Source organism: Mesoplodon bidens (assembly GCF_964165515.1).
Source record: "Mesoplodon bidens genome assembly, chromosome: 14".
Lineage (NCBI taxonomy): Eukaryota > Metazoa > Chordata > Mammalia > Artiodactyla > Ziphiidae > Mesoplodon > Mesoplodon bidens.
Genome location: NC_138170.1, coordinates 24,120,206 through 24,145,718, shown reverse-complemented (window position 1 = coordinate 24,145,718; position 25,513 = coordinate 24,120,206). Strand labels below are relative to the sequence as shown.

At 55.6% G+C, this 25,513-nt stretch overlaps 1 protein-coding gene across 1 annotated transcript in view; it reads right to left on the bottom strand.

The window, feature by feature from the left end:
• Positions 1–13,528, bottom strand: part of SH3RF3 (SH3 domain containing ring finger 3) — a 211,567-nt gene extending 198,039 nt beyond the window's left edge. Inside the window, exon 1 of the mRNA XM_081253776.1 lies at positions 12,975–13,528. Coding sequence (XP_081109902.1) covers positions 12,975–13,496 — 522 coding nt within the window. The 5' untranslated portion in view covers positions 13,497–13,528. The remainder of the gene's footprint in view (positions 1–12,974) is intronic.
• Between the last annotated feature and the right edge of the window lie 11,985 nt (positions 13,529–25,513).

Here is a 25,513-nt window from a genome sequence, read left to right as displayed (position 1 = left end):
ATCGGCCGGGCGGGAAACCCACGCTCTCGGGGTCCAGCGGGATCCTCAGCACACCTTCCTGAAGCCCCCAGCAGTCACCGCACTGAGGCCCCCAGAGCCTGTGTTGTCCGCACAGCCCGTCACTGCGGCGGCTCCGAGGCCGTCCTGGCGTTGCCCAAGACCCTCCGAAAGCGCATCATGTGGGCACAGATCGCCCGAGGGGTAAAGAGCTCGCGAGACTTCAGCCCCTGACCACGGTGTCTGGAGCTCCACCGCCAACGCCGCCACCCCCAGCCGGCTCCACGGCCACTGGCGGCCCTTGGAACTGGGCTGAGGTGTGTCGGTGTGTGACACGCAGCAGGCTCCGCGCTGAGCCTGGACAAAGAAGGCAAAGCACCCGTTAACGTTCTGTACTGAGTGATGCTCACGTGCTCACATTTTGGAAGAAGTGGGTTAGATAAGACACATTATTAAACCAATTTCATCTGTTGCTTTTTAACTTTTGTAATGTGGCCACTAGAAAATTTTAAATTTCACAGTTGGCCCACATTCTACTCCTACAGACAGTGCTGCCTGGAGTATAAAATTCAGAATCCGAGCCATCAGAAGGCTTTATTTGAACACATGGTTAATCCGTTAGCTTTTTGTAAATGTTTCTGAGACATGGAAGTGCAGATGTCCACGGGAAAAATTCTGTATTCCGTCCGTTTCCATGACCACAAATTGTGGAGCCCTGAGGAAATCTGGGCCCGATTTTAACGCTCAATCCAGGGTGGGAAGCCTCAGATGGACGGCAGAGGCTGCTGCATAAGAAAACTGGACAGGAAGACACTGGCGGAGACCCGGGGTCACGGACCACATCTCCATAATGTTCGTTTCACCGTGTGACTGGAGAACCCTTCAAACGTAGAAAGAGCCCACGGCCCGTCTCCCCAGACTCAGGGCGGTCACCCGTGTCGCGTGGGCCTCTGTGGTGAGCGGTTACCTCTGGCTCCAGCCCTGAGTGACAGCACGCCTCCCTCCCCGCTCTCCACGCCGTTCCGCCAGGAAATTCTCCCGCGAGCCAGCCTCTTTGACGATGTAGCAAGCGACAGCAGGGCATATCCTGGTTTCTCCCCCAGCCGGGCAGCCTGGGGAGGAGGAAACGATGGGACCTCGGAGGTGACGGGAGAAGGACTTTACCCCCAGCTCACACCTTACCGTCCCGCCCAAGCAGAGCCCAGAGTCAGCCTGGGTACAGGCCCTGCTGCACCCCCAGCTGTGCTGGTTCCTCCAGTCCTCTGGGCCTGCAAAGCAGGGGCAGTCACAGCGCCCAGGTCGCTGAGCTGTCACAAGGACTGAGTGAATTAATGAGCTGAATTTATTGCTTCTGTAGGAAACTTTTTCCTAAAGGAGTTATTTCTAAGCGAACGAAGGAGCAGAACAGTGTCAGGCTCCTAAATAAAATGGCTTCAAAAGACCCTCCAGGTCCCCTGTCCAGCTGGTCGCTGACTCTCCTTCCAAGACCACGTCCGCTCCAAGCACCTCGGGACCCCAGGCCTCCACGTCCGTGTTCCCTCTCTAGCCAGCCGGCTCCCAGGTGGCAGGGCTCCCCAGGCCTCTGCACTTGTCTGCGAGCTGGGAAGGACTTCCAGGAGACATCTCCCCGATTCCTCCAAACTTTCCCGGCCTCTGTGGTTCGGCCCGGTACTGCCCAAGGCCAGCGTCCACGCTGCCTGAGGACTCTGACAAGCCAACGCCCAGCTGCACTGGGACCGGGCACGTCAGGACCTCTGGGATGGGCCACACTGCAGCATTTGGGGGATTTCAACGTGCAGCCCAAGTCCAGGAGCACCGGGCTAACAACGGACCACGGCTGCAATGCTCTCAAGGACGATTTCTTCCATAGGTAAAGACATCCTCTATAGATTGCAAAGAAAGCTCACTGCCTTTTTTTACCCTAAATTAATCCAATTAGAGGATAAAATACACACATCACAAAACGTCTCCACTGAAGCTGAGCTTGTTCAGCTGGCACTTCACTCGCTCTCTTGGCCGCATCCCCATAATGCCTGCAGCCTAAGCTCCAGGGGGTCAGAGACTGGACATCAGCCTCTGCAAGGTCACAGAGCCGCGTGGACGCCCGGAGGGGATGCGCAGCCCTCCTCCCCCGGAACACAGGCGGGGGGCACAGAGCAGGCACTCGGGACAGCGACCCGCGCTCCTGTCTCTGCCTGTCCCTGAGGGAGGGAGCCCCGCACCGGTGGTCGGTGAGGCGCTGTGGGAACCCCTGAGCTGAGGGGGTTACAAGTGGAGATGACCATCAACGTGAATGTAAACAGCAGCATGATTAATTAACTACCAAGGCTCTCCGCCAGACGCTTGCCTCTGATTAAACCGAGCCCAGAAGCCAAGGCCCAGTGGGACGGACGGTGCTCCCAACGTCCGATGGAGACGTCAGAACAGTCAGGTGGGTGACGGCCAGGGCAGCGCTCAGCCAGGCCGCTGGGCCCACTGCCCGCCCCTCCCCAACCCCGGAGCCCAGAGCACCCGCAGATGAATAAACAGAGAAGGGAGAGAGGCAGGAAGGGACTCGGAGCTGAAGCTGGACAGTGCGGATGGGGTCTCAGACCACAGCTCACCTGGGCTCACCTCAGCCTGCTCCACGAAGAACAAAAACAGGACTGCTTTTCTTTGGTAGAGTCACCAATCAGAATCGTTCCACAACCTGTCAATTCACCTAAAATAAATGTTTAAACCACCATGGTCTCTGACACTGCAAATATCTGAGACTTAAGAGGACACCAGCTGTAACCAGCGCAGCAGCTTCACTTTCGAATATACCCGTTGCATCCTGTCTCCTAAGTCCTGGATGTGTGCGTCAGCCTTAGAAATGATCCCTTTCCCATTTTTAAATGCTGTGATTTCTGCCTGACTAATGCCATCTTTAATTATACATCATCGAGCATCTTACTGTGATCTAATGGGGTCCATCACTCAACAAAACGGCCCCATCGGCAACCACGATCCCCAGAGCCAGTTACGCAAACCTCGCTCCATTTCTCACAAGTGTCCACCTGCACCTGCAGACACCGGCACACACACCTCAAGCCCCAGCACCTCACCAATTTGTCCAGAAGACACGACCGCATGATGCCAGCTTTCTACCGGCCCCACGTAGCATAGTGACAGCTGGCGACACTCGGGCCTCCACCCGGGTGGCCACACGTCCAGGTCCTTCATGCCATGCACTCTGCCTGGGCAGCACCCAGAAGGCCAGCATTGCCCGAGTCCTGTGGCAGCTGGTGGTAGAACCAGAGGGACCCGCGGGGATAGACAGGCTGCAGGCACGGACAGGCCTTTCCTGTCGCCACAGGACACAACAGTCCAGCTGGATAGGCTTTCTCAGCACACGACACATTTCAAGCAAACTAAGGTCGGCAGAGGTCAGCTAGTCCCTGAACTTTCATTCAAAGGGATGAACTGCCAACCAAATTAATGACTGTAAATGTGTAACTTATAAAATGATACATATATATGTATGTTCTCTATATATTAGTATATGTGTGTGTATATATATATGTACACAAATCCATTTACATATATTGAAATGTATTCACTACTGAGTGAGAATGAACAGGTCAGGCTCTAATTCCGGACGATTTACCTAAACAGCTGATGACTAACCTCTCATAAGAGAAACTCAAGTTACTAAACCAAGTGCCCTAAGACCTAGAATCAGAAAAATATAACTAGAAAGGCCACTCAGTGGACAATTAAGAATAAAGCACTTTTGAAAGAACTGGGAATCGTGACAGTGTGAGACCTCGTACGTACACCCTCTTGTATAATTGACGCGACATCTTTCTCTGGCCCCTTTATGGGTCCACGTTTAGAATTCCATTTAGGGCAGCAAGATTTTCACTCAACATGAATCAAGCAGCAGATGGGAAACAGCAAACACACACAGAGCGTTTCTCTAATGTGCGAGCATCAAAGCTCACCCCGGGCTGCCCGTGGCGCGTGGACCCGGTCCTGCCTGCGGCATGCTGTCCGCGCACCTGCGCCCCGGGGCCCCAGCAACAGCTCTCTGGACTCACGTCCTGCGAACCAGCCTCCCAGTGGCACCGACAGCTGTGATTCCAAGAAACAGGCATGTCGGCCATTTCTTTCTCCTTCTAAGGAGGTAGAGCCCACACTTCTCTCTTTTGGACAAAACGAAGCCCCACTCTCTGACTCACTCCAGGGTCACCAAGAGGGGAAAAAGGAAGAGAAACCAGAAAAAAAGGGAGAGCCCAGCCCTCCCGCCCACAGCCAGTGACTCCCCTGGGTGGGTGAGGCTTCCTCCAGTCCCCTCCCCGGCTGGGGACACCGGGAGCAGAGTGAGCTGAAGGGGGGCGGTTTGTTACTTTATCCCGAACACCCCAGAGTGGGTGGCTCCAGTGGGTGAGGCAGAATGAGATAAGAGGGAGATCCCAAGCTTGGGGAGGAAGGATCGCAAACAAATATCCAGATGCAGACTCTGCGGGTCCCCCAGCCCTTGCCCCCAGGTCTCTCCCCAGGCTCCCAGCCCGACTTTGCTGGGGGTCATCCATTCCAATACTTATTACAATGAAAACTCAAGGCTCAAGAGTAACACCACCCCCCGCCAGCCCCGCCAGCCCCGCCAGCAGAGGTTCCAAGGTGCTCACGCACAGCCGGGGTTCTCCCGGCTCCTTCTAGGTAGGAACCTGTCAGGCCACAGCCTTGAGGTGCCCAGGCGCCCACGCTCTGCTTGGTCAGCACCTTGCAGATGAGGACTCTGCACCACAGAGGTCACACCGCACCCAGCACGGGCCCAGGTGCACCTCAAGGATGTGTGGAGGGGGCATCAGCCTGGCCCCAGGCAGCCCACGTGCACCGATAACCATCACCTGTCCCAACTGCCAAGGTCCTGCTCCTGCACAGGGCACAGACCCAAGGAATGGCATGGGCCTGACCCTGATGAACTTGCAATGTGCATGGGTGAAAAGACCCAAGACCCCGAAGGCAATCAGGGAATAGGTTCTGGAGCACAGACATTCAATGAGAATGTAGGAAACTGGCTCCGGGAGTGCACAGGGCCCGTGAGTGCTGGGAGGTAAACGGGGGACAGACAGTAAGGACAGGGCAGCCGGGGCAGGGGTGTAAGAAACAGGACTGACCACGTGTGGCTGCTCCTCTGCAGCATCCCAGGGACACAGGAAGGAGGCGTGGACAGACCTGCGCTCGACGCTGGAGAAAGTGGTCTGACGTAAGCCAAGGGCAGACGCCGAGCGGGAATGAAGAGCAGCACAGTTACTGGCCGTGCAGCTGGGGCCCAGGTGGGGCAGGACAGGGACCTAGAACCTGCCCAAAGGGAAGAGTGGAGGGCACCTGTGACCCAAACGGCATCTTAGAGCGGTCACCTGGCTGGGGGCAGAGCAGACTGGGGACAGTGGCACCCGGTGGGGAGTTTGGCCAGCAGGGACCCGGCCAATGTTGCAGGGGCAGAAAGGAAGATGTTAAGTGTCCCTCCCGGGAGTCATGATAAAACTTGGTGACGCAGACACAGGTGAAGGGGGAAAATCAAGGACGACCCCAAGCCCCAGAAGATGTCAATACCAGGGCAGGCCCTTCCACTCAGCTCATCAGACAGCCCTGCTGTGAGCACGGGACCAGCCCAGAGGCCCAGGCTCACCTGTCTCCCTGTCCCACCTGTCTCACCCACAGCCCTCAGCTCCAGGGATGAAGGGTGCCGGGAGAGCCTGCCTGACCATGTCCTTTGCCCCACACCCGTCTCTTAGTTCAGAACCTTGTGCCACTTTTCTGCTGTGTCCAGATCCTGGCCTGGCACCTGACAGGCTCCTGGACACGAACATGACTCCAGGCCAGGTGGGCCCCTGGCTGCAGGTGGACACATGTCACTTTTAAAACTTCTTGCCCATTTATATTTTCAGCCTCAAACAAATCCCAAGTTTTCACACTTGCTATTTGAGTTGAAAAACCAAACGTTGGCTTCCAAGCATGAAGTGCTGCCCTGCTTCTCACACTCACCTCATCCAACTTCTCCATCCTACAAATCCTCAGCACGAATGCAGCCCAGGCCCCAGCATCTCAGGCACAGAGCAAGCCAGGGGTTGAAAAGGTAAAAGTCAAGCTGCTCAGGGAAAATGAACTCTGGTCATTCTAGGACTCCAGGCAGTTTTTATCCAAACTAGTCATCCAGGTTTCATCCTCACAACATTTACTTTAAATCTGACTTACTTTTGATTTAAATCTGTTCCAAATCAAACCTCACATACCTGCCAGAATTTTTTTAGTGGACCACTTGGCATAAATAGAAGAGATCATTAAAGGACACATATGTTAACATAAAGCCCATCGCCAGGTGCCATCAGGGACGTCTGTGGCCACCGTGGCAACCCCGCTGGGAGCACCAGCGCCCTGTGTGATCTTCCCCTTCTCTGTCACCAGGCCAGGTCACACTCCACCAGCGAGATGCCACCTCTGTGCTCACTGGTAGTCTGTTTCCAGGTGGTGTTAACAGGGCAAAGGCCACGTGCCCCTCGGTCCTGACACCTCATGCTGCACAAACACACTGGCTTTCGTTACCTTCAGACAGGCTTGGGGAGGGGAAACAGGTGCAATTTTTAGGTCATATAGAATTGGGAGGATGATTATAAAGAGTTAAGGAATCCAACAGTTTATCCATAAACAGTAAATATTTATGTCTTATGTAGAAATCTCTGGAACACGTGTAGGGACAAGGTGGTGGTACTTCAGCTTTGTGTGTAGGAGAAATGAACGCACGGCAGCTCTTGCTGCCGGGATGTCTCTGCTGTTTCCGATGCGCTTCGTGCTGCATTTGCTGGTGAGGTGGCAGGCAAACTGTGCCACTTCCTAGGCCAAAATAATTCTTACCCCAAGTACCTGGGTGCTGGTTGCAGTGCCTGGTACATAGTAGGTCCTCAGGTATGCATTCAGTGAAGTAGAGAGACATGCATCACTGGCCCATCTGCACGGCTGTGTGACGGCCCCCTGTGCCCCCAGTGCTCCTGCCCAGCTCGGCACCACCCCAAACCCACCCTCCTATCCCTAGCCCCTCGGCTCCACAACAACTCACACCTGCTTCTGGTGCCGGCGTGTTTCTAGATGTCACTCACTGCTTCTGTTGACCTGAATTCCTGCAGCGAATTCTCATTCACTGAAACTCACATAAATTCACGGGACCAGCGCACTCACATCCCAGAAGTAGAAGAGCCAAGATCCTAGTGTCTTGTGTTTGCAGATGAGCACCGTGGACTCATTCCCACCACAAACCCTCGGCAGGCAAGAGAACCGGTGTCACTCATCATCCACGAGCCAACGCGGCCAGAGTCCAGCTCAAAGATGTAGCCTGTGAGCAGAACCCGCATCAAGCTGCTGCTTCACACACTCTTTCATTCCAACTTTGCTCAGAGGGAGAAGGGAGACATGTCACAGTTCTTAAACCATTCCCCAGAGCTGACACCTCTGACACCCTCATCTTTCAAGGTGAATTAGGATTCCAACAGGACAGACATCACACATGCATCCAATTCTTCAAATCCGAAGATCTACCAAGGAAGGCAAATCTGACAAAAAGTGACCTTTGTCTCTTCAAGCGCCATAAAGAGCATTTCTCCCTAACTGAATCCTTGATGTTTTATTTCAACAACGTACCTTGAAAAAGAGCACATTAACTGCGAAAATAAAGATTAAATACAGATTGAACTGAAATGCACCCTTGAAACAACTGTATAATTGAGACGCAATCTCGTCCTGCTCTGGCGAGCCTCACACGCTGGATGAAGGAACAACAGTGTGAGTCCGTGCTGCAGACAAGGGAGGTGTAGATGGGCCACCCATCCTGCAGACAAGGTAGCTATGCTTCCCTCTCAGCAGAGCGCTGACCAGTGTGTCACACTGAGCAGGATTATGTTCCCGGATGCCTTCCTTAAAACAGATGAGCTTTTGGACTTTTTTTCACTTTAAAGACACTTTATAAGGATCAAGCACGCTACCACGATAACAAAGATAAAACCTGGAAGCAATTTAAAGGTGAAACAGATTCAAGCCCTTGGCTAGACGCTCATCAACACTCAACGATCCAGTCATGGGAACTTGGCAGACTTTGAACCTGGAGGCACAACATGCATCTCACACACACACACACACACACACACACACGTAATTTAGGACACCATATACTGACCCCACTAGCAGTGAGGTGGGCCTGTGGAGCGCACCTCAGTGGTGATTCGAGGTTTTGAGATGCACGTTAGCGGTGGCACCAAGCCAACGGCCCACACAGTGTGCTAAGCCTGCACCTGCATTGCCTCTGTCACCCAGTAAAGCAGACAGGTGCCCTCACTCACTGATAAGAAGGCCCAGAAAAGCTAAACCATCTGCCAAGCGATTAACACACACCCCACCCTGTGCCAGTCCTGGCTGCCCACCAAGTCCCCCACCCTCCATCCTCACAGGACACTGAGAAGCCCAGGGATCCCTCCGTCACCTAGTTTGGGATGCGGGTGGGGAGGGGCCGCAGCCTCAGGGGGAGGTGGTCCTGGGTCCCAAAGCCCCCAGAGATGGGCTGGTCCGGGCTCCGGCCGGGGGGGGAAGTGAGTGAGGGTAGTCAAGTCAAGTCTGCTCCCCAACTTGGAGAGTGACCACTTGGCCTCTCGGAATGTCACTCGGATGAGATGCCCAAGGCCCCTGCATCTAACCTTGAGACCCCTAGGTGGGGCTGGGGTGACACCAGGGTGGTGGCAGAGCAGAAGGACGGATGAGGACACATCCCTGAGGACAGAACGGAGCCCCGGACAAACCCCAGGCACCCCGGGCTCCAGACCTATGGCTGCCAGTGACCTGCCCCCAAAGCCACCGCACTCCCCGGGGACCCCCTCCACCGCACTCCGCACCAGCCCGCCCACAACAGCCGAGCCAAAAGCAGCTGCAGCCACGTGCAGAGTGGACCTCAGGGCCCAGGCCACTTGGTTTGGGACCAGGGTCTCTAATTAACCAGGTTCGTGGTAGGGAGAGGCGTCTAACCAGGAAGCCAGTTAGCCGGTGCGTCCAGAGTTCACCTTTCAAGGTCACCCCAACTCCAGTGCCCCTGAGCGATGGGGTCTCGGAGCTCAGCTTCCCATGTGCTAACCAGCTGCCTCTCTGAGCTGTGGTCGGGAGGTGAGGAGACACACACCGCCCGGCCCGCCCTGCACACAGCAGACGCTCCATCAACAGTCACGCATCCCACCACCCTTCTGAAAACACGTCCCGAAGGACTTGCCGTGACTCATCTGTCACAAAGGCCGGCGTGTGCCCCGGCATCACAGTGACCACGGTCACCACTGTCTGCCGTCCTGGGAGCTCCCTGGCTTCCGTGAGGCCTCCAGGCCTCTTCTCTGGAGTCCCTGTTACACCCCAGACCAAGCCACAGCCGCCCACCCCCACGACACAGTCGTGTCCTAACCCTAACCCTGCACCGGACGGCCAGGGCATCCACCCTACGGAGGGCTGCCGCCTGGCCAGCCACTGCCCAGGCCGTCACTCCTGCCCAGGGAATCTGGATTCCCAAGCATGTTGATGCAAGTGTGCTTACATATTAACATAAACTCTAATTAAATAGCATGCAAACCAAAGAAATCTAAGTGCACAAGAAGTCACTCCTTGGAAAAACCAAGGTGACTGCTTAGGAAAGACTCACCAAATAGAGACAGCTTTAAAACCGTTACATCAGCAGGAACAAAACCAGAACACATTGAGGGGGGATTATTTAAAATCTGGAAGGTGCTCCACTCAGAATTTTTGGAAAGTCTCTTAGTTCTCAGTCCACTTGAAAGAAACAAATAGGAAATCATAGGTTGTGACTGAAAGGTTAGAACGCAAAGAAGAGTCCAGATCCTGCATCCAAAAAATGGCGAATTATTATACGTGTGTGTTTGTAAGATAAAATATCTAATAGACACCATTTGTGTGATTCACTTCACTCTCTCATTACTGGGTCCCAGTCACACTGACCGAGACATACACAGGTTTCCAACTTAAACATCCCCAAGTACCTGCAGGCAAACTAATCAGGTTCTAACAGTTTCCCATCAGCAAGAGCCTTACCCAAGCCTTCTAGAGTTCTTTGATTGTGATAACGTCCTCCCTTTAACCTTCACAGAATTCTGGCCGACACCTGCCCCGTGCCCACAGGAACCTCCTGAGAGCACAACGGCTTCGGCCCCTAATGCCAGCTCCATCAGGGGACACACCTGCCTGGCTCACCCAGGATGGTGCCCGGCCCAGTGCAGGTATGTAGCACCTTGCAAAACTGTAAAACAGAACAAAAAACAGATTAGGCCAAGAAACTCAGCAATTGCGATGGCAGCGCATTCAAAGGACTAAGGCGGCTCTGAGCGCCAGCACAGGATGGCAAGCATTTGCTAGCCTTGGGCATCGTAACACGGTGTAAAAGTTCCAGGGCAGCACAATTAACTGATTCCTGATGCCTCGTCTCAGAGGCACAGGTGAAAGCAGAGCTCCGCCCACCAGGCTGGAGGGTCCAGGCAATGCTGGTGAAAGATGTGAGTGAACGGTGTGGAAAGTGCTTCAGGAACCAAACGGAGTGAGTACATTCCCGGCAGCTAACTGTCACTAAATTAACAAACATTTAAGCGGATATCTGCTAATCTACCCACCTAAAACGTCCACACGTCCCAAAGGAAGGTCGGAGCAGCATCTCACTGGGAAACGGGACTGTCTTATATTTACAGTCACCTACTACTAAGGCATATATGGTACCCGTTGATGACGAGTGCCCATCTATTAAACAGCACGCGGCAACACCCGGGCCCAGGACTTAATCCAGTGCACAGTCGAGTACCAGAGCCTATTTGGAAGTGATGCTCAGCTGAAGGCTTTGCCCACCACACTCACAGACCTGCTTACAGTGCAGCCCTCTATGCAGGACGTCTGGTTGCCCAAGAAGACTCCCAATGACTATTGAAAATCAGTAGATTAAAGGCTAGATGATACTACAGTCCACAGGGCCACTACTTTTTCTTTCCTCTCCAAAAATGATCAAATGTAATATCGGATTTAATTCAGACTCTTCCTAGGACCCAAGCTTAGTCCCCCTGGCAAGTGGGACCTGGAAGAAAGGACCGAGGGTCACACCAAGATAACACAGGAAAAAAGAAAAAAAGGAAATGTGTTCCAGAGTCCACTAGGCTCAGACAGCCCTGGACATAGTCTGTTAGCTGTATGTATGTGTCCAGGGAGAAAGTCAACCAACCATCCCAAAATCCGGGGGACAAAATATTAATTCCCTGGTACTAAGTGTAATGAATAAAAGTTGTAAGTTCAGCCCCTTCACAAACGTCTTTAAATGCCACAAATGCCCCGGAGCCCAGGAGCTGCCTCAAGACCAGTTGTTACCCGCCACCCTCCTGATCAAACACGATTCACAAAACGTCCCCACTAGAAGCATCATTCCTAAAATCATTTAGTTCTCCGAGCAGGAGGAAGTAACCTGGTTATTTTGCAGATAAAGACCTTTAATTGTAATACTTTAGATAATAACAGCAAGGCAGGAAAGAAAAGTTTGAAAATCTGTAATAAGAACACTTGTAACTGGATTTAATCACGATTAAAACCAAGTAAATTAACATCAACTCCCCTTCAGCAGTGATCCCATTTATAAATATTCCTTGACTATTCTTGACTTGAGAATGGGCGGGCATTCTCCCTGAGTCTCCATTTCCCTGATCTATAGGAAAAGCCCAGTTTGGCAAAGTCTGACTTTTAACTCCAAAGCTTAACACTCAAGGGCTTAAGTTCCTAACCTCAGAGACACTGCAGTGCTGAGCAATTCGGATGGAGAACTTTCCCCTCACCTCAGCACTTCACATTTGGGAAGGATTATTTAAATGGTGTATACACCAACAGATCTTTAAAAGGTCAAAAGTAGAGGGATACGGTTGTGCTTTCTAAAATGAATGATATTTGCAATAAATCAACAATCTTTTCAAGCTTTTCTACATCTAAAGAAAATACAAAACATGAGTAGCTCCTTGTTTCTCACTTAAACCAGCAGCCCACGGGCTATCCTCCCTCCAGCAACAGTGCCCAAGGTGGCCGAGGGTGTGAAATGACACACTCTAAGTAGCTCTTGAAACCAAATCACCGGAACCCTCAAGATAAGGTCTTTGAAACAGAAACAGTCCATGCTGTACAATGTAGCTGCACACACACACACACACACACACACACACAAACCCCTCAAATAGCAACCCAGTGGGAACACAATGGGCCTGAGAACCCAGGGTAGGACCAGGGCTGCCTGACGGGCCAAGTCCAGAAGGGCTGAGCCAAACATTCCCGGGCTCCAGGAGCTTTGTACTGCTAAAGGAGTTTGTACTTTGCGTTCTTGCAACCCAGGCACTCACTTGACTCTGCCAGGTCCTCCCTGGCCAGACACCAGGCAGGAGGCCCACCATCTTCCCAGCAGCCAGAACCTGGGAAAACACTAGGTGCTAACTTCAGTCCAAGCGGGCGAGGGTGTGGAGAGGGCTGGTCTGGGGGTCCAGGAGAAGTCTGTGTCTGGGGAGATGGAGGGCCCAGCAAAGTTAAAAGGTGGGGAAAGAGGCCCAGCCCTGCGAGGGACTGAAGGGGAGCAGGGGGCCAGGGAGCCTTGCCCACCTCAGGGAGGGCGGGGGGCTGCCACACACGCACAGGCCACCACAGAGCAAGTGCAGGTGGAAAGGCATTCCAGGGGAGAGGATGGGCTGACGGCAGGTGCCAAAGAGAAGTTCAAAGGGGACGGGGCGGGAGGGGAGCACGTGATGTCCAAGAGTTGCCAAGTAGGACTTATAAGGTTACACTCACGGAGTCCCTGGAGGGAAGCAAGTCGAGAAAGAAGGCCATCGCGGAGCACCTCTGGTCCCCCGCCCTTCCTCGCCGCCCTCCCCCCACCAACACACTCACACCTCTGCGAAGCGCGTACCCACCTTTGCTGGGGGCGCGCTCCTGCTGGCTGCCAGCTCGCGCAGGCTGGCGTTGGCGCTGGTCGCCGCGGGGAGGAGAACCGGGGAGCCAGAGGCGCTGCCCCCAGGACCCGCGAGCGCCGAGGCCGCCCCCGAACCGGGGCTGGGGCCCAGACCAGGACGCGCGGGCGGGCTGCTGCCAGGGCTGGCGCCGGCGCGGGGCCGCTGACGGATGCCGTCCAGCAGGCGCACCAGCAGGATGTTGGCGGGCAGCTCGTCCACGCCGCAGCCCACGAGGATGCGGCACTCGGGGCAGCGCAGCTCGTGGCGCGAGCACACGATGCTCTCCAGGCAGCGGCGGCAGAAGGTGTGCTGGCAGGGCAGCACCTTGGCCGTCGTGTCCAGGCGCTCCAAGCACACGGAGCACTCCAGCAGGTCCAGGAGCGACGACTCGTCCATGTCCCCGCCCAGCCTGTCGCCGTCGCCCTCGCTCTGCGCAGCGGCGGCCGCCCTGGATGCGCACAGCCTGGGCGCTCCGAGCAGCATGGGGGCGGCGCCGGCGGCGGCGCGCACCTCTAGGTCCCGGGCCCGTTGCGGAGGCTGCCGCGGGCAGTGGGCGCCAGGGTCGCGCCCGAACAGCCGCTGGGGAACCGGGCTGCGCCGCGACTTCCTTCCCTGCGGCTGGCAGCGCCAAGTGGTGCCAACCGGCCTGCGTGGCAGGGACCGGAGCTCCGAGCCCCGCGAGCCCCCTCCGGGCCGCCGAGCCCACCCAGTTCTTCGGCGCGAGGCGCCCCCGAATGCGGGCTACACCTGTCTCTCCGCGAGTCCGCCCCGCACGGGGTCCAGCGGCGCTGCCGGACTGGCACAACACCCGGCGGCTCTGCGCTCGCAGCGGCCAGTCCGGTGCCGTGGAGGCGGGGGCGCAGCGTGCGCGCTCCCCCGCACCGCCTCTGTGCGCCCTTGGCCTGCCCGCGAGCGGCTGCCCAGCTGGCGCAGCGGGACCCCTCCTCGTCCTCGGCCGCGAGCACGTGCGCGGGGAGCGCGCGGAGGTCACGGTCACTGCGGGGCACGGGGAAGGGGCAGCTGCGCCCTGGAGCTGCCTCCGGCTGGGAGCACGCAGCCACCAGTCCTGCCCTTAGGGCGCCTCCAGGGCCCCCAGGAACTCCGGGGCGCTCTCCCGCGCAGGCCCGGGCCTGTCCCCTCTGGCGCCGGAGCCTCCCTTCGCTCTCCGTGAGCCTCGGAGCGGGATGTTTCCGCCTGACGCCACCGCGAAGGAAAGTTTGGGCGGCGCTATGCGGACCGCCTCCCTGCGCAGCGCCGGCCAGGAGCTTGGGGACGCAGCCAACACCCGGGCATCCTCCTCGACGACGGCCCGGTCCCCTACCCGGCGGCGCGCGGAAGTGACAGCTCCGGAGCCGGGGTGGGCGCGGGGCCCCGGGCGAAGCGGAGGGGAGGGAGCTGGGGTCCTCCCGGCGACGCGCGTCCAAGACTGCGCCGCTGCCCGCCGGACCCCAGCCTCGCGCAGGGCGCCCTTGGGGACGCGCTCGACCCCCTTCTCGGGAGGCGCAGGCGAGGGGATACGCGGTCTCGTTCCCGGCGCCCGCCTTCGGGCGCGTCAGAGCGACGCAAGAGCGCACGGAGGCCCGGGGGCCGCGGGGCCGCGGCCGGTGGCACAGATTCCCTGCCGAGCGCTGCCCCCTCGTGGCCGCTCTGGGCCCAGTCCGCGGTCGGCGCAGCCTGGTCCAGGGCAGGACGCTGGACCGTGCACATCTCCGAACGGGGGCTATAGCAGAAGGGCGCGAGGGCCCTACTCCCGGTCGGTCAGGCTGTCTTGCGGTTTGTGAAGCTAAGTGTGGCTTTTTTGACTTTCCAGGGAGAAAGTAATACTTGTTGAGGCTTCAATGCCACGAACGTGCATCTTTTTATTTAATCATCTAAACAGCCCTGTAGGGTAATTATTTTAACCTCATTTTGCATGTGAGGAAGGTGAGGCTTATAGTTATGAAATCACTGTGGCTGGATTTTGTTAATGTTTTTGTCTCCAGAACCAAATGCGTAGAAAAGATCACAGTCCGCTATGATACCAGCTCCCTACAAGCCACCTATTTTTACACTGTAATATCCCCAGTGCCTAGGGCAATGCCTGGCACATAGTAGGTGTTCAATAAATATTTGTGGAATTAATGAAAAAACAGCCTCCAAATCCTCGCCTAGTGGTGATATGAATGCACATCTTAGCGTCTCTGTTCCGGGTATACTGGGTCACACCCTTGGTCCATGAAGTGAGGCTGCCAGTTCATTGAAACTTTGCTCCTGACCTCTGACGGCCGCAGGAGACTTGCCCCACCTGCCTTCCGGGTTCTCCTAATGTGGATTGTGCACGATTATTCACATCAGCACTGCCAGTGAGAGATGGAGGCATCTCTCCCGTGCTGCCCGGGGACCCAGACCTTGGGCCAGGCCTCCCCGGAGGGGCCACACATGGCCCTCCTTCCACCCTTTGACCCGCACTCAGAATAACAAAGGACCCAGAATGCTTGACCCAAAAGCAGGTGGCATGGACACAGGACTCGGGGAAGCTGGGAGGGGTAGCAGAGAGCAGGGGCTGTCTAGGGTGACGTGCCCTGGGTGCTTTGGGTTTCAAGCAGCAGAAACCAGCTCTAGCAAGGTTTTAAAAGGAACCAAAGAGGTCATGGGAATCAGGACCCCAGGCTAAGAGCTGGGCCAGGTCACTGCAGATGGGCCCCGGGGTGGGTGGTCTCTTTCCCTCTCTTGTACCAGCTGCCTCTACCTCCCAACCCACATGACAGGAAACACGGTCAAACTCCAGAAGCACTTCGTTCGTGGCTTCAGCCACTGACAAAAGACACTCATCTGACACCGTGGTGGGCTGGAAGTTTTAAACCCCTGCCACCCAGCTTGGCCCAGGTGGTCGCTTTCTGGACCAATGTGTGCTGGCCGCAGGGGGGGATCATCTGAAGCCTGGCGGCACTTCAGGGGTCACCCAGAAGGAGAGGAAAGGGTTCCAGGACCCGTGGCGTGCTGGGCAGAGGGAACCGCCCCTGCACTCGGCTTCCCTTGTTACACACAACCAGGGCCACATAGGGCAAACACGGGGCTACCAAATCCCACCTTTCTCACCTTGGGCCCCTGCCTTGACCCACTCCCATAGCACAGGCGGGCTGCAGGCCAGGGGGCCCCAGATGCCGGGAGGGCTGCGTGGCAGGGCCTGGGTGGCTGTGCAAGGCCTGGGGGGGCTGTGCTGGACCTTGCAAAGGCGGACGTGGCGGCCCAGCCCCGCCCCATCTTTCTGCTTTTCCAGAGAAGTTGGGGGACCACTTTTTAGGTGGGTTCTCCTGTGTTCCACGGTCGGCACCCCGTTCAGTTCTCAGAAAAACACCCTATTAGCCAAACAAAGTGAGTGTGGCCCCATTGGCCCCCAGACCCCCAGTTGGCAGTTTCTGGCTGAAGCAGCCAAAGGAGGTGAGCTGCAGCATAAAGGAACTTAAGGGTGTGATCTGAATAGCGGAAGCATTACAAGCACAGGTTTCTATCACTCAGTTAAACTTGCACGTGTTCAGTCAGCCGGTTGTGTCCATCCATGATGGAGAAGCCTGGCTTAACAGCCGTTCGTACGAGGAGACCTTGGGAACTCAGGCGCCCACAGGACAATGAGCCAACGTGAGTGTCAGCGTGGCCACCTGGGCAGGTGATGGAATCCTAGGATGTGTGAGGGGGTGTGAAGGGGCAGCAATCATCTCACTGCACCTCGGGTTGTTGGGCGCCATCGTCAGGATTGTTTCCAATTCTGGGGACTAGATATTAATGACAGGATGGAAAAGGATCCAGAGGCCTTGTCCATGAATTGAGGATGAAGGAATAGAGAGCGTCTGTCCAAAGAGGAGACAGCTCAGAGGACACAGGACCCGGCTGCTCAAACTGATGGAGCCTGGGGACCATGGCCCGAGTGTGAGGGTGATTCCGGGGGGGGGGGTGCCCTGGGCAGCCCCGCTGGCTAAAGGTGGCCTGCGGGCGGGGACTGGCCCTGGAATGTCTGACAGCCGTCGCTGCTGCCCCAGTTATAAAAGAGGGTGAGCCCAGACCCCTGGCAGGCTGGGTCCTCCCAGGGCAACTGCCTCTGTGGGATGCGGGGCCTTGGAAACAGAGCCTGCCCCTTGGGGTGGGGATTCGCGGGTGACGGAGTGGAGTCCAAGACCAGTCTCCGGGCTTCCCTCAGTCCGATCAGGTGGGGGCTTGAGTGATTACCTGAATGTGAATTTGCTCAAACTGATGGAGCGGGCCATCCAGTTAAAGAAATAAGTCAGCGTTGCCTCAGCTCCGCAGGAAGGACCCTTGCACTCGGGTGAGGCGTCTCCTTGTTGCCCACTGTAGTTTCCATGGCGCTGTGACAGAAATATTGCAAATGCTTTCAGGTATTAAAAATAATCCTGCTATGGCCTATGTTTTTGTTCACAGTCTTCAAAGGAATTATAATAGGGGCTTCCCTGGCGGCGCCGTGGTTGAGAATCTGCCTGCCAGTGCAGGGGACACGGGTTCGAGCCCTGGCCCGGGAAGATCCCACATGCCGCGGAGCAACTAGGCCCGTGAGCCACAACCACTGAGCCTGCACATCTGGAGCCTGTGCCCCGCAACAAGAGAGGCCGCGACAGTGAAAGGCCCGCGCACTGCAACGAAGAGTGGCCCCTGCTTGCTGCAACTAGAGATAGCCCTCACACAGGAACGAAGACCCAACACAGCCAAAAATAAATAAATAAATTTATTTTTAAAAAAAGAGAAAAAGAATTATAATAGATTCTCCTCCAGTCTGGAGACACAACACACTTTATTTTAGTTTGGTCCCAGATCTCAGAAGATGCTCGAAGCTGTGTGCTCTGCACAGCTATCGGCTAAAGCACTGGGACACGTTTAACCCAATAAAGGAAATCCCTTATTTAAATTACAGTCATGAGCAAAATGAATGAAAATTGAATGTAAAGAAAAGCTTCCAGAATAATCACAGCGTAATTGACATTGAATAATATTTAATATCTGGACTCATGTCTTTGGTAGGAGTACATCTTAAATCATCCAAGGGGAGGTTGTCAATTATAAATAATACTGATGCGTTTTCTAGAAAAATGTGAAATACTTGTGAAAGATATAGAGCTAATGAAAAATCATCAATCTCAGATAAGCTAATGCTCACCTCCTTCCAAGGAAAGGTTGGAATTTTGAATATACCAAGCGTTTCCACTCTGAGCTATGGTGAAACACACAGACCTTCTGGGTAAAATGCGTGTTGAAAGCCTGCGTGTGCCTCAGCGGACAGGACACACCGCTCGCTCATGGGGCCCCAGAAGAGGGACTGGGGACCCTCCTTGGAAAGCCGGGTCACAGCCTCCGTGTGCCTGGGATGAGGCTTCCCCGAAAAGCCCCATGAAGGCAGCGGAGGGGACTCAGATGGGCTCACAGACTCCATATCGGGATGTGCACGCCCCCCAGCCTCACACCCGGCCTCCTGCAGCCCGGAGGCTTCGGGCCCTGTGTGGACTCCGCTGGGTCGGGCCTCCATTGGCTTTATCATCAGCCCCTCCCACTTCCCGTAAATGGTACCTATTTCCTCTTCCCCAGGCGCCAGGGATGAATGTGGACCCTGCCCGCGGGACTACGAATACTTTAAACCCCGATTTTTCTGTGGTTTTTTTTTTTTTTTTTTTTTTTTTGCGGTACGCGGGCCTCTCACTGTTGTGGCCTCTCCCGTTGCGGAGCACAGGCTCCGGACGCGCAGGCTCAGCGGCCATGGCTCACGGGCCCAGCCGCTCCACGGCATGTGGGATCTTCCCGGACTGGGGCACAAACCCGTGTGCCCTGCATCGGCAGGCGGACTCTCAACCACTGCGCTACCAGCGAAGCCCGATTCCATACAAATTTTAGGGTTGCTTGGTCTACCTCTGTGAAATACGCCATTGGAATTTTGATAGGGATTGCGTTGAATCTGTAGATTGCTTTAGGCAGTATGGACATTTAACAATATTAACACTATGACATTCTGAAGTTACACTGTTTACTCACTTGTGTATCAGTCCCTTGTCTGGTTTTCCACAAGATGCTGGGGACTTAGAACACTGCTCAGCAGCAGTAAGGATCTAATAAGTAATTGTTGGATGAATGAATGACGCGATGACTCAAGGAAAGAACAGGACTCCCAGAAGCAGAAGTAGAGGTGTGAACGGTGTTGCCAGGTGGATACTGTTCACATTCACCAAGTTTCCAAGGCTCTTTCAGGTTTAATCCCCACTGAGCAGAGGGTGAGGCTGTGACCCCGGCTCTGGCACAAGCATGCTGCCCCCGCTTTGATGTTGCAGGTCCCATCACAGCCCTCGGGCCGCTGTCCCGGGCATGGCAGGGGGAGCCGCTCTCCTGGGCACGCGTTGGCAGGTCACTGTATGCTGGCACCTCAGCCGCATCCTTTGATGTTTCGTTCAGAAGAAACGCGATCTCTGCGAAAGACGCACGCCCAAATCAAACGCCCGGGGTCCTCGGCTCCAGGCAGCCTTAGGAACAGCTGGAGGTCCAGGTCCTGGACTCACAATCCCCACCTTGTATCTTTATAATCTGTTTTATTGGGGTTTTCTTTGATTGTTTTCCCTTGGTGTCTGTCTGAGAAAAATCACTCAAGACAGAAAATTTATTAGTACTATCTTGAGTGTATTGCCTGCCTTTTAAACGCAAAAGCTGATGAGTAAGATACGTGAACTGTATGATGTGTCTTAAGGGCCGCCAGCTCCCCCTCTCAAGCACCTGTGTGTGGGGGGCTCCCCTTGTCACCTGCTGACCCTCCTTCCTTTAAGGCTCAGCCCCAAAGTCACCTCCTTGTGCATCTTGGGGTCCTGGCCACAGCCCCCAGCCCAGGCTCCCACCATGGCCTCACGGGTGGTGGGGAGGGGGACAGGGGTAGGGCACGCAGGACCCGGGCCTCCTCCCTGAGGATCCGGGATGGATCTGTGGGCAGGAGGAACCAGGTGCATTTTTTCAACAGGAAAGAGACGCGATCAGATTTAGTTTTAGAGACTCAGCCGCCTCCACACTGGGTGCAGAGGAGGGGACTTTATAAAGAAGGATCCGAGGCAGTGATGACAGAAGCCTAGACTGGAGGACGAGAATGATGGCGTCTCCGGATGGGGACCCTTGACTGCCTCACCTTTGCTCTGCCTGCAGGATCCCTGGGCAACCTTTCCAACAGACGTCAGGCAGCTGCTCAGACACCTCCCCAGAGGGCGAGTAGACACTTCCCTTCTGCACAAGGTCCCGAGTCTCTGCCACCTCCCAGCGGTTCCTTGTGCTTCTCTTTGCAACCACTCGGTGTCAGACCACCACGGTTTTTAGACAGCCACCACATCCCCACCAGGCCTCCCCTTTCCAGGTCAAGGACCACCAGTGTCTGACCTTCACCAGCTCTCCGCTCCTTGCTCCAGCCAGAAGGGGCTTCCACTTTTTAAAGAGCTTCTGAAACACTTGCTCTGTGTTTCCATTGGAGCAAACTTAGCTCTACCGTGTGCTGAAGGAAAAGGCTGCATCGAGAGGACTGGGCCCCTATCCACACTCTGCCACTTACCAGCACTTATTCTCTTTCAGCTTCTGTTTCTTTGTGTCTAAAATGGGAATAACAGTAACACCTGCCTTATAGAATTACCATAGGATTAAATGAGAGAATGCTTGTAAGCACAGTGCTTGGCACTTAGAACACATGTTTCTCTTCTCTTAAGGAGCCCAGAGGGGCACAGCCAGAAACCAACACAACCACCTTGAATGGATGTGATGGCTGGAGCTGGGGCAGCTGTTCCGTAGCCATGCAGCAACAGGCATGAGCACAAGACCGAAAGAATCGCCGTTAACGGTTATCACTGAACCCCTGAAACAAAGCCTTAGCTTAGTATTTGGTGAGAAAAAAAAATTCCATTTGTTAAAGGCACTAACAATTTTCCAGTTTCTCAGTTACTTGCAGTTACCCCTTTCAGCCAGCCTGCCTAAGTCAAGCCACTAACTAGATGTGATTTGTCATAAGTTAAGAAAGAAAATCGTCTTCATTTAAGACAGCAAGCCAGAGGTTTGTAGTGCATGTGTGGGGCACATGTGTCCCGTGTGTGTACTCAGGTGCCGGCAGGAACACTCCAGCCCTTTGTTCCCCAGTCAGGTCTCCACCTCCTTGCTGGGCAAGATGGCCAGGAAGCCCACCCTGCACATGAGGAGGGGCAGGCGCCAGGTGCTCCTGGAGGGGAAACTGTGCGGGTCCCGTGTTCTGGCATCACAAGGGCGCCTGAGCAGGGAAAGGAAGACCCAGGTAGAGGGCAGCCGCTGGGGGGCCCGGGAAGCGCCCGAGGCCCAGCCTGTGATTGGAGGCAGGATCAAAGCCGGCGAGTGGGTGGCTCGCTCTCCCCCCACCCTGCACCCCCGGCCCCCGGGGATGTACAAGTGCAGCTGGAAAACCTACAGGTCCCGCAGGCACGGCGAGGGGGTCTGTGGCAGCCCCGGGGCGCGGCAGGCCCTCTTGGGTCGGCGCGGGGCGGGGGGCTGCACACCCGGAAGATGGACGGAGCAGCATGGGCGTGCGCTGGGGGGCTCTCTCCGCACAGGTGGTCACCCTGAGGCCCACGAGCGCGAGAGGCCGCCAGCACTCGCCCGCAGCCCCCAGCCCTCCGCTGCAGGCCGCGGAGACGCTCGGCCGAGCTGGTCAACCGAGAGGGCCATACCTCTAAGGGCGGGGCGCTGCCCAGGGCCAGGGCCCCCCTCCTCCAGCCGCGGGGGCCCCTCTGGACGTGGGACCGAGCCGCCAGCTGAGCGGGGCTGAGGGGCAGCGGTCGGGGTGCTCTGTGTTGACCGGGGGGCCATTACCTGGGCGCGAACACTCAGGAAGACTCACCAGCTGTGCGTCAAGATGGCGTCCCGCTCTGGGTGCCGACGAGGGCTGTCTGAGGCCCTGGCAGGGCGGCCGCCTCCGGCGGGTCTGGTTTAAGGGCCCGGACACGTGTTTGGTGCTGTTACCGAGGCGGAGTGGGGCTCAGGGCCGCGGAGGAAGGACTGGGACCCATCCTCCCTTATCACCTCTTTGCCCAAAAGGCCTGCGTGAGGGGCTTTGCTCCGTCCTCTGAGGCGGGGCAGCAGGCCCAGCGTCAGGCCCCTGCCGGCCCGTCCTCCTGTGCGGTGACCGTGGGCTGCGCTCCTGGGGCCCTGACGAGGGAGGGGCCGGCTCGGGACAGCCGGCAAGGCCCCTGGGATGTGAGCGCTCCCGGCTCCGCCCCTCTCCCCTCCCCACCTCATTTGCATCAACCAGAGGGAAGCGGGCCAAGTTCCCGGAACTTCAACCTGTGGGGTGCGATACAGGGGGTGTTGGGCACCCACATGTTGAGAATATGGATTAACCACTTTTCAGGGCCCCCCGTTGTATCCCCACACACACATAATAGGACTTGTATCCTTAGCAGAACATTCATGATTTCCAAAGTCACTGTGAATTAAGGGATTTAAAAAATTACTTTGCATGTGTTAGCCGTGACGATGTGCACCTGTGTTTGAAAGATCATTTGACAGGTGTCCAAGCCCAAGAGTTTCAGTCCACACCCAAGGCCGGCGCCTTCCCGCCAAGTCCAGGGGGCTGAGGCTGCGTGTGGACTCCCACCCAGGAAAAAGGCCAACCTGACAGAGGTGAGAACATGACCAGCAGTGACACTGGAGGTGAAGCAGGCTCCCGGGCTGCACCAGGCACGCAGCCTCCCTTTGCACATGACTCACCAGCATCCCTGGAATGCCAGCAATGCTGCTGCAAGGGGGGCCCGGCCTCAGCTTGCGCACGTTCATGTGTGTACAAGTACACACTCACACAGTCATTCACACGCTCACATCCATCATTACACACTCACACGCACTCACACCCCAGCCCACGTGGCACCTCTCAGGATCCCCGCTGGGGAGGACAGAGTCTCCCACCTGAGTGATTTCCATCCTGCGTGGCTGGAATCAGAGAAATCACATGGGAATTCCGAGCCAAGGCTGCAGAAAAAGACAGGGGGACGGTTAAGAAAAGTCATAAAACGAGGAAAGGATCAGCAACACACAGAACTGCCAGAGAACTGGCCTCACCTCAGGAACGAGAAAGTGAGCAGCTGGAGAGTAACTGGACACTGGTGATCCTTCCAGAGTTCACAAATAATGAATCATCGTGTGTGCACCCGAAACTAACATATCGTTATACATCAGTTATACCTCGATAAAACATGAAGCTCATCCTCTGAAAAATAAAATAATATACAGTAAGCAACCCAGTTCTTAAAAATGGGCAAAGACTCGAACAGACACTTCACAAAAGAAAATAAGCACATGAAAACATGCTCAGTCTCACCAGTCATCATGGAAATGCAAATTAAAACCATCAGGAGACAAGACTTCACACTCACTGCCACGGCTGATGTTAGGAAGACGGACACAGTGAGGGTTACACATTCCCAGGGAAAAAGGGAAATAATGATGCAGCACCTGGGAAAACAGCCCAGCACTGTCTTATTCAATCAATCATGCACCTGATCTATGAACCAGCCATTCTTCTCCCATTTGTCCAGTAGAAATGAAGACCTCTGTCCTCTCAAATCCTGATAAAAAAAGCTCATAGCAGCTCTGTTCATAATTAGCAAAAAGCTGGAAATAACTCAGAAGTTATTTATAGACAAATTGAGGTATGTCCGTACAACTGAGCACTACTTTGCAATAAAAAGAACTACTGAAACTCAAAACACCTACAGTGTACCCCACGAGTATTACATTGTAGAATAAGTAATACTGGGCCCTGGTGATAGAAACGGGAGGAGTGGGGGGCCTGCAAGGGCGGGGGGGTTCTGGGAGAGGGAGGGGGTCGACTGGAGTGGAGGCTACACAGGTGTATGTATTTGTCCAAACTCATTCAGCTGAACTCTTCAGATCTGTGCGTTTTACTTTATGCAAATTATACTTCAATCAGGGAAACAGAGGTATGAGGCAGGGACCAGGGAGTCTGCCCCGGTCCCCCGGGAGGGAGGGACTTCCCTGCCCTTTGAAGTTTGGTAACAGATCAGCTCAATTAAGAGAAGAGGCAGAAAAAGAGGCCAGGACCTCCAGGAGATTTGGTGCTGAGAGGAGAGGGACCTGCCCTGGCGGTCCCGGCAGGACGCCAGACTTTGTGGCCACGGAGGCCCCTCCGGGCAGCCCGCACGCTTGACCCCGGGCACAAGAATAAAGGGGTCTGCCAGGCAGGGGTGCTGAGACTCCTGCTGGGTGGGACCCGGAACCCAGAGGAAAAGGGGTGTGCCTGGACCACCTCACGGGCAGAGACTCCCAGACGCCCGTCTGAGGGCGGACCTGAAGTAGAACGGCGGGTTTGTGCAATCCAAGAGGCAAAAACAGCCCTGACCGATACGTCCGTGCTTTCCAAATGGATTCTCCCATCAACACTTATTTAGTATTTATGTCGTCGTGATTGAAAGGATTTAGCGTCTATTCTGTGTCGGGCACCAGGCTGGACACTGAGGTCCAGCAGTAACCGGAATTGATAAATCCTCATGATAATGACGGGAGAGAAACACGTAGCTAAATTGTCAGGTGGAGAAAATAAAGCAAGTAGAGAAGATGATGGGTTTCGGGGCTGGGAGGGTCCTCTGCATGAGGGAGGGGATGGTCTGGACAGTGGGACAGGCACATCCTGGCCCATTGAGGGGACGGGAAAGGAGCACAGCGGGCAGAGGGCGGCTGGCGAGGTGCAGATTGAGGATGGAGATTCTGAGCTGAGGACTGACCAAGGTCAAGGCCAGGGCAGATCTGTAAGGCCCGCCTGCCTGGCAGCCCAGCCCTTCCCCAGAGCCGAGATCCGGGAGGGCTGCTGTGTCCTCTTCGTGCGTGGGCCAGTCAGCAAGCCCGGCCGCGCTCAGTGTGACCACGACGGAGAAGAGCAGCACCCCAGCATGGCCGGGGCCGGTCCTCATGGCCTCCTCGGAGGGCCGGCTCTGCGACCCGGCCTCCTGCAGATGGGCTCTGCCCTGGCGTTTCCACCAGCTCGTTGGAAGCTTGGATCGGCTCTGAACAGACAGCAGCTCCCGAGGGACCGGGACTTGGGATGGGCGTGAAGTAAGACGTGTCACCCTCTGCTTCTCGGCGAGAGCAATCTTGGCCGGACCAGGAGCTCCAGGGCCACCGGGGACAGCACAGGGCAAGCCAGGGGCGGCTTTCCAGGGAGCCAGTCCCCTGGGCCAGATGGCAGGCAGGCCCCCACCTCCCCCTCTCATTAGTGCAGCCAGAGGTCACACCTGGGAGAGGGACTCAGCCCATCTCTGCTGCTCTTGGGCACAAACCACGAGGCATCTGGGTGGGCACGTGGAGATGCTGTTCCAATAAATTTGGGGACTTTTTGTGTTTTACCATTTTTGCCCCAGAGAACATTCAGAATTAGGAACTGGTTCATTTGCTGCTTCAGAAAGTCAGATTGTGTTCAGTCAAATCTTCCTCCAAAAAAGAAAAGTGGTGACTCTTCTCCAAAGTAAGAA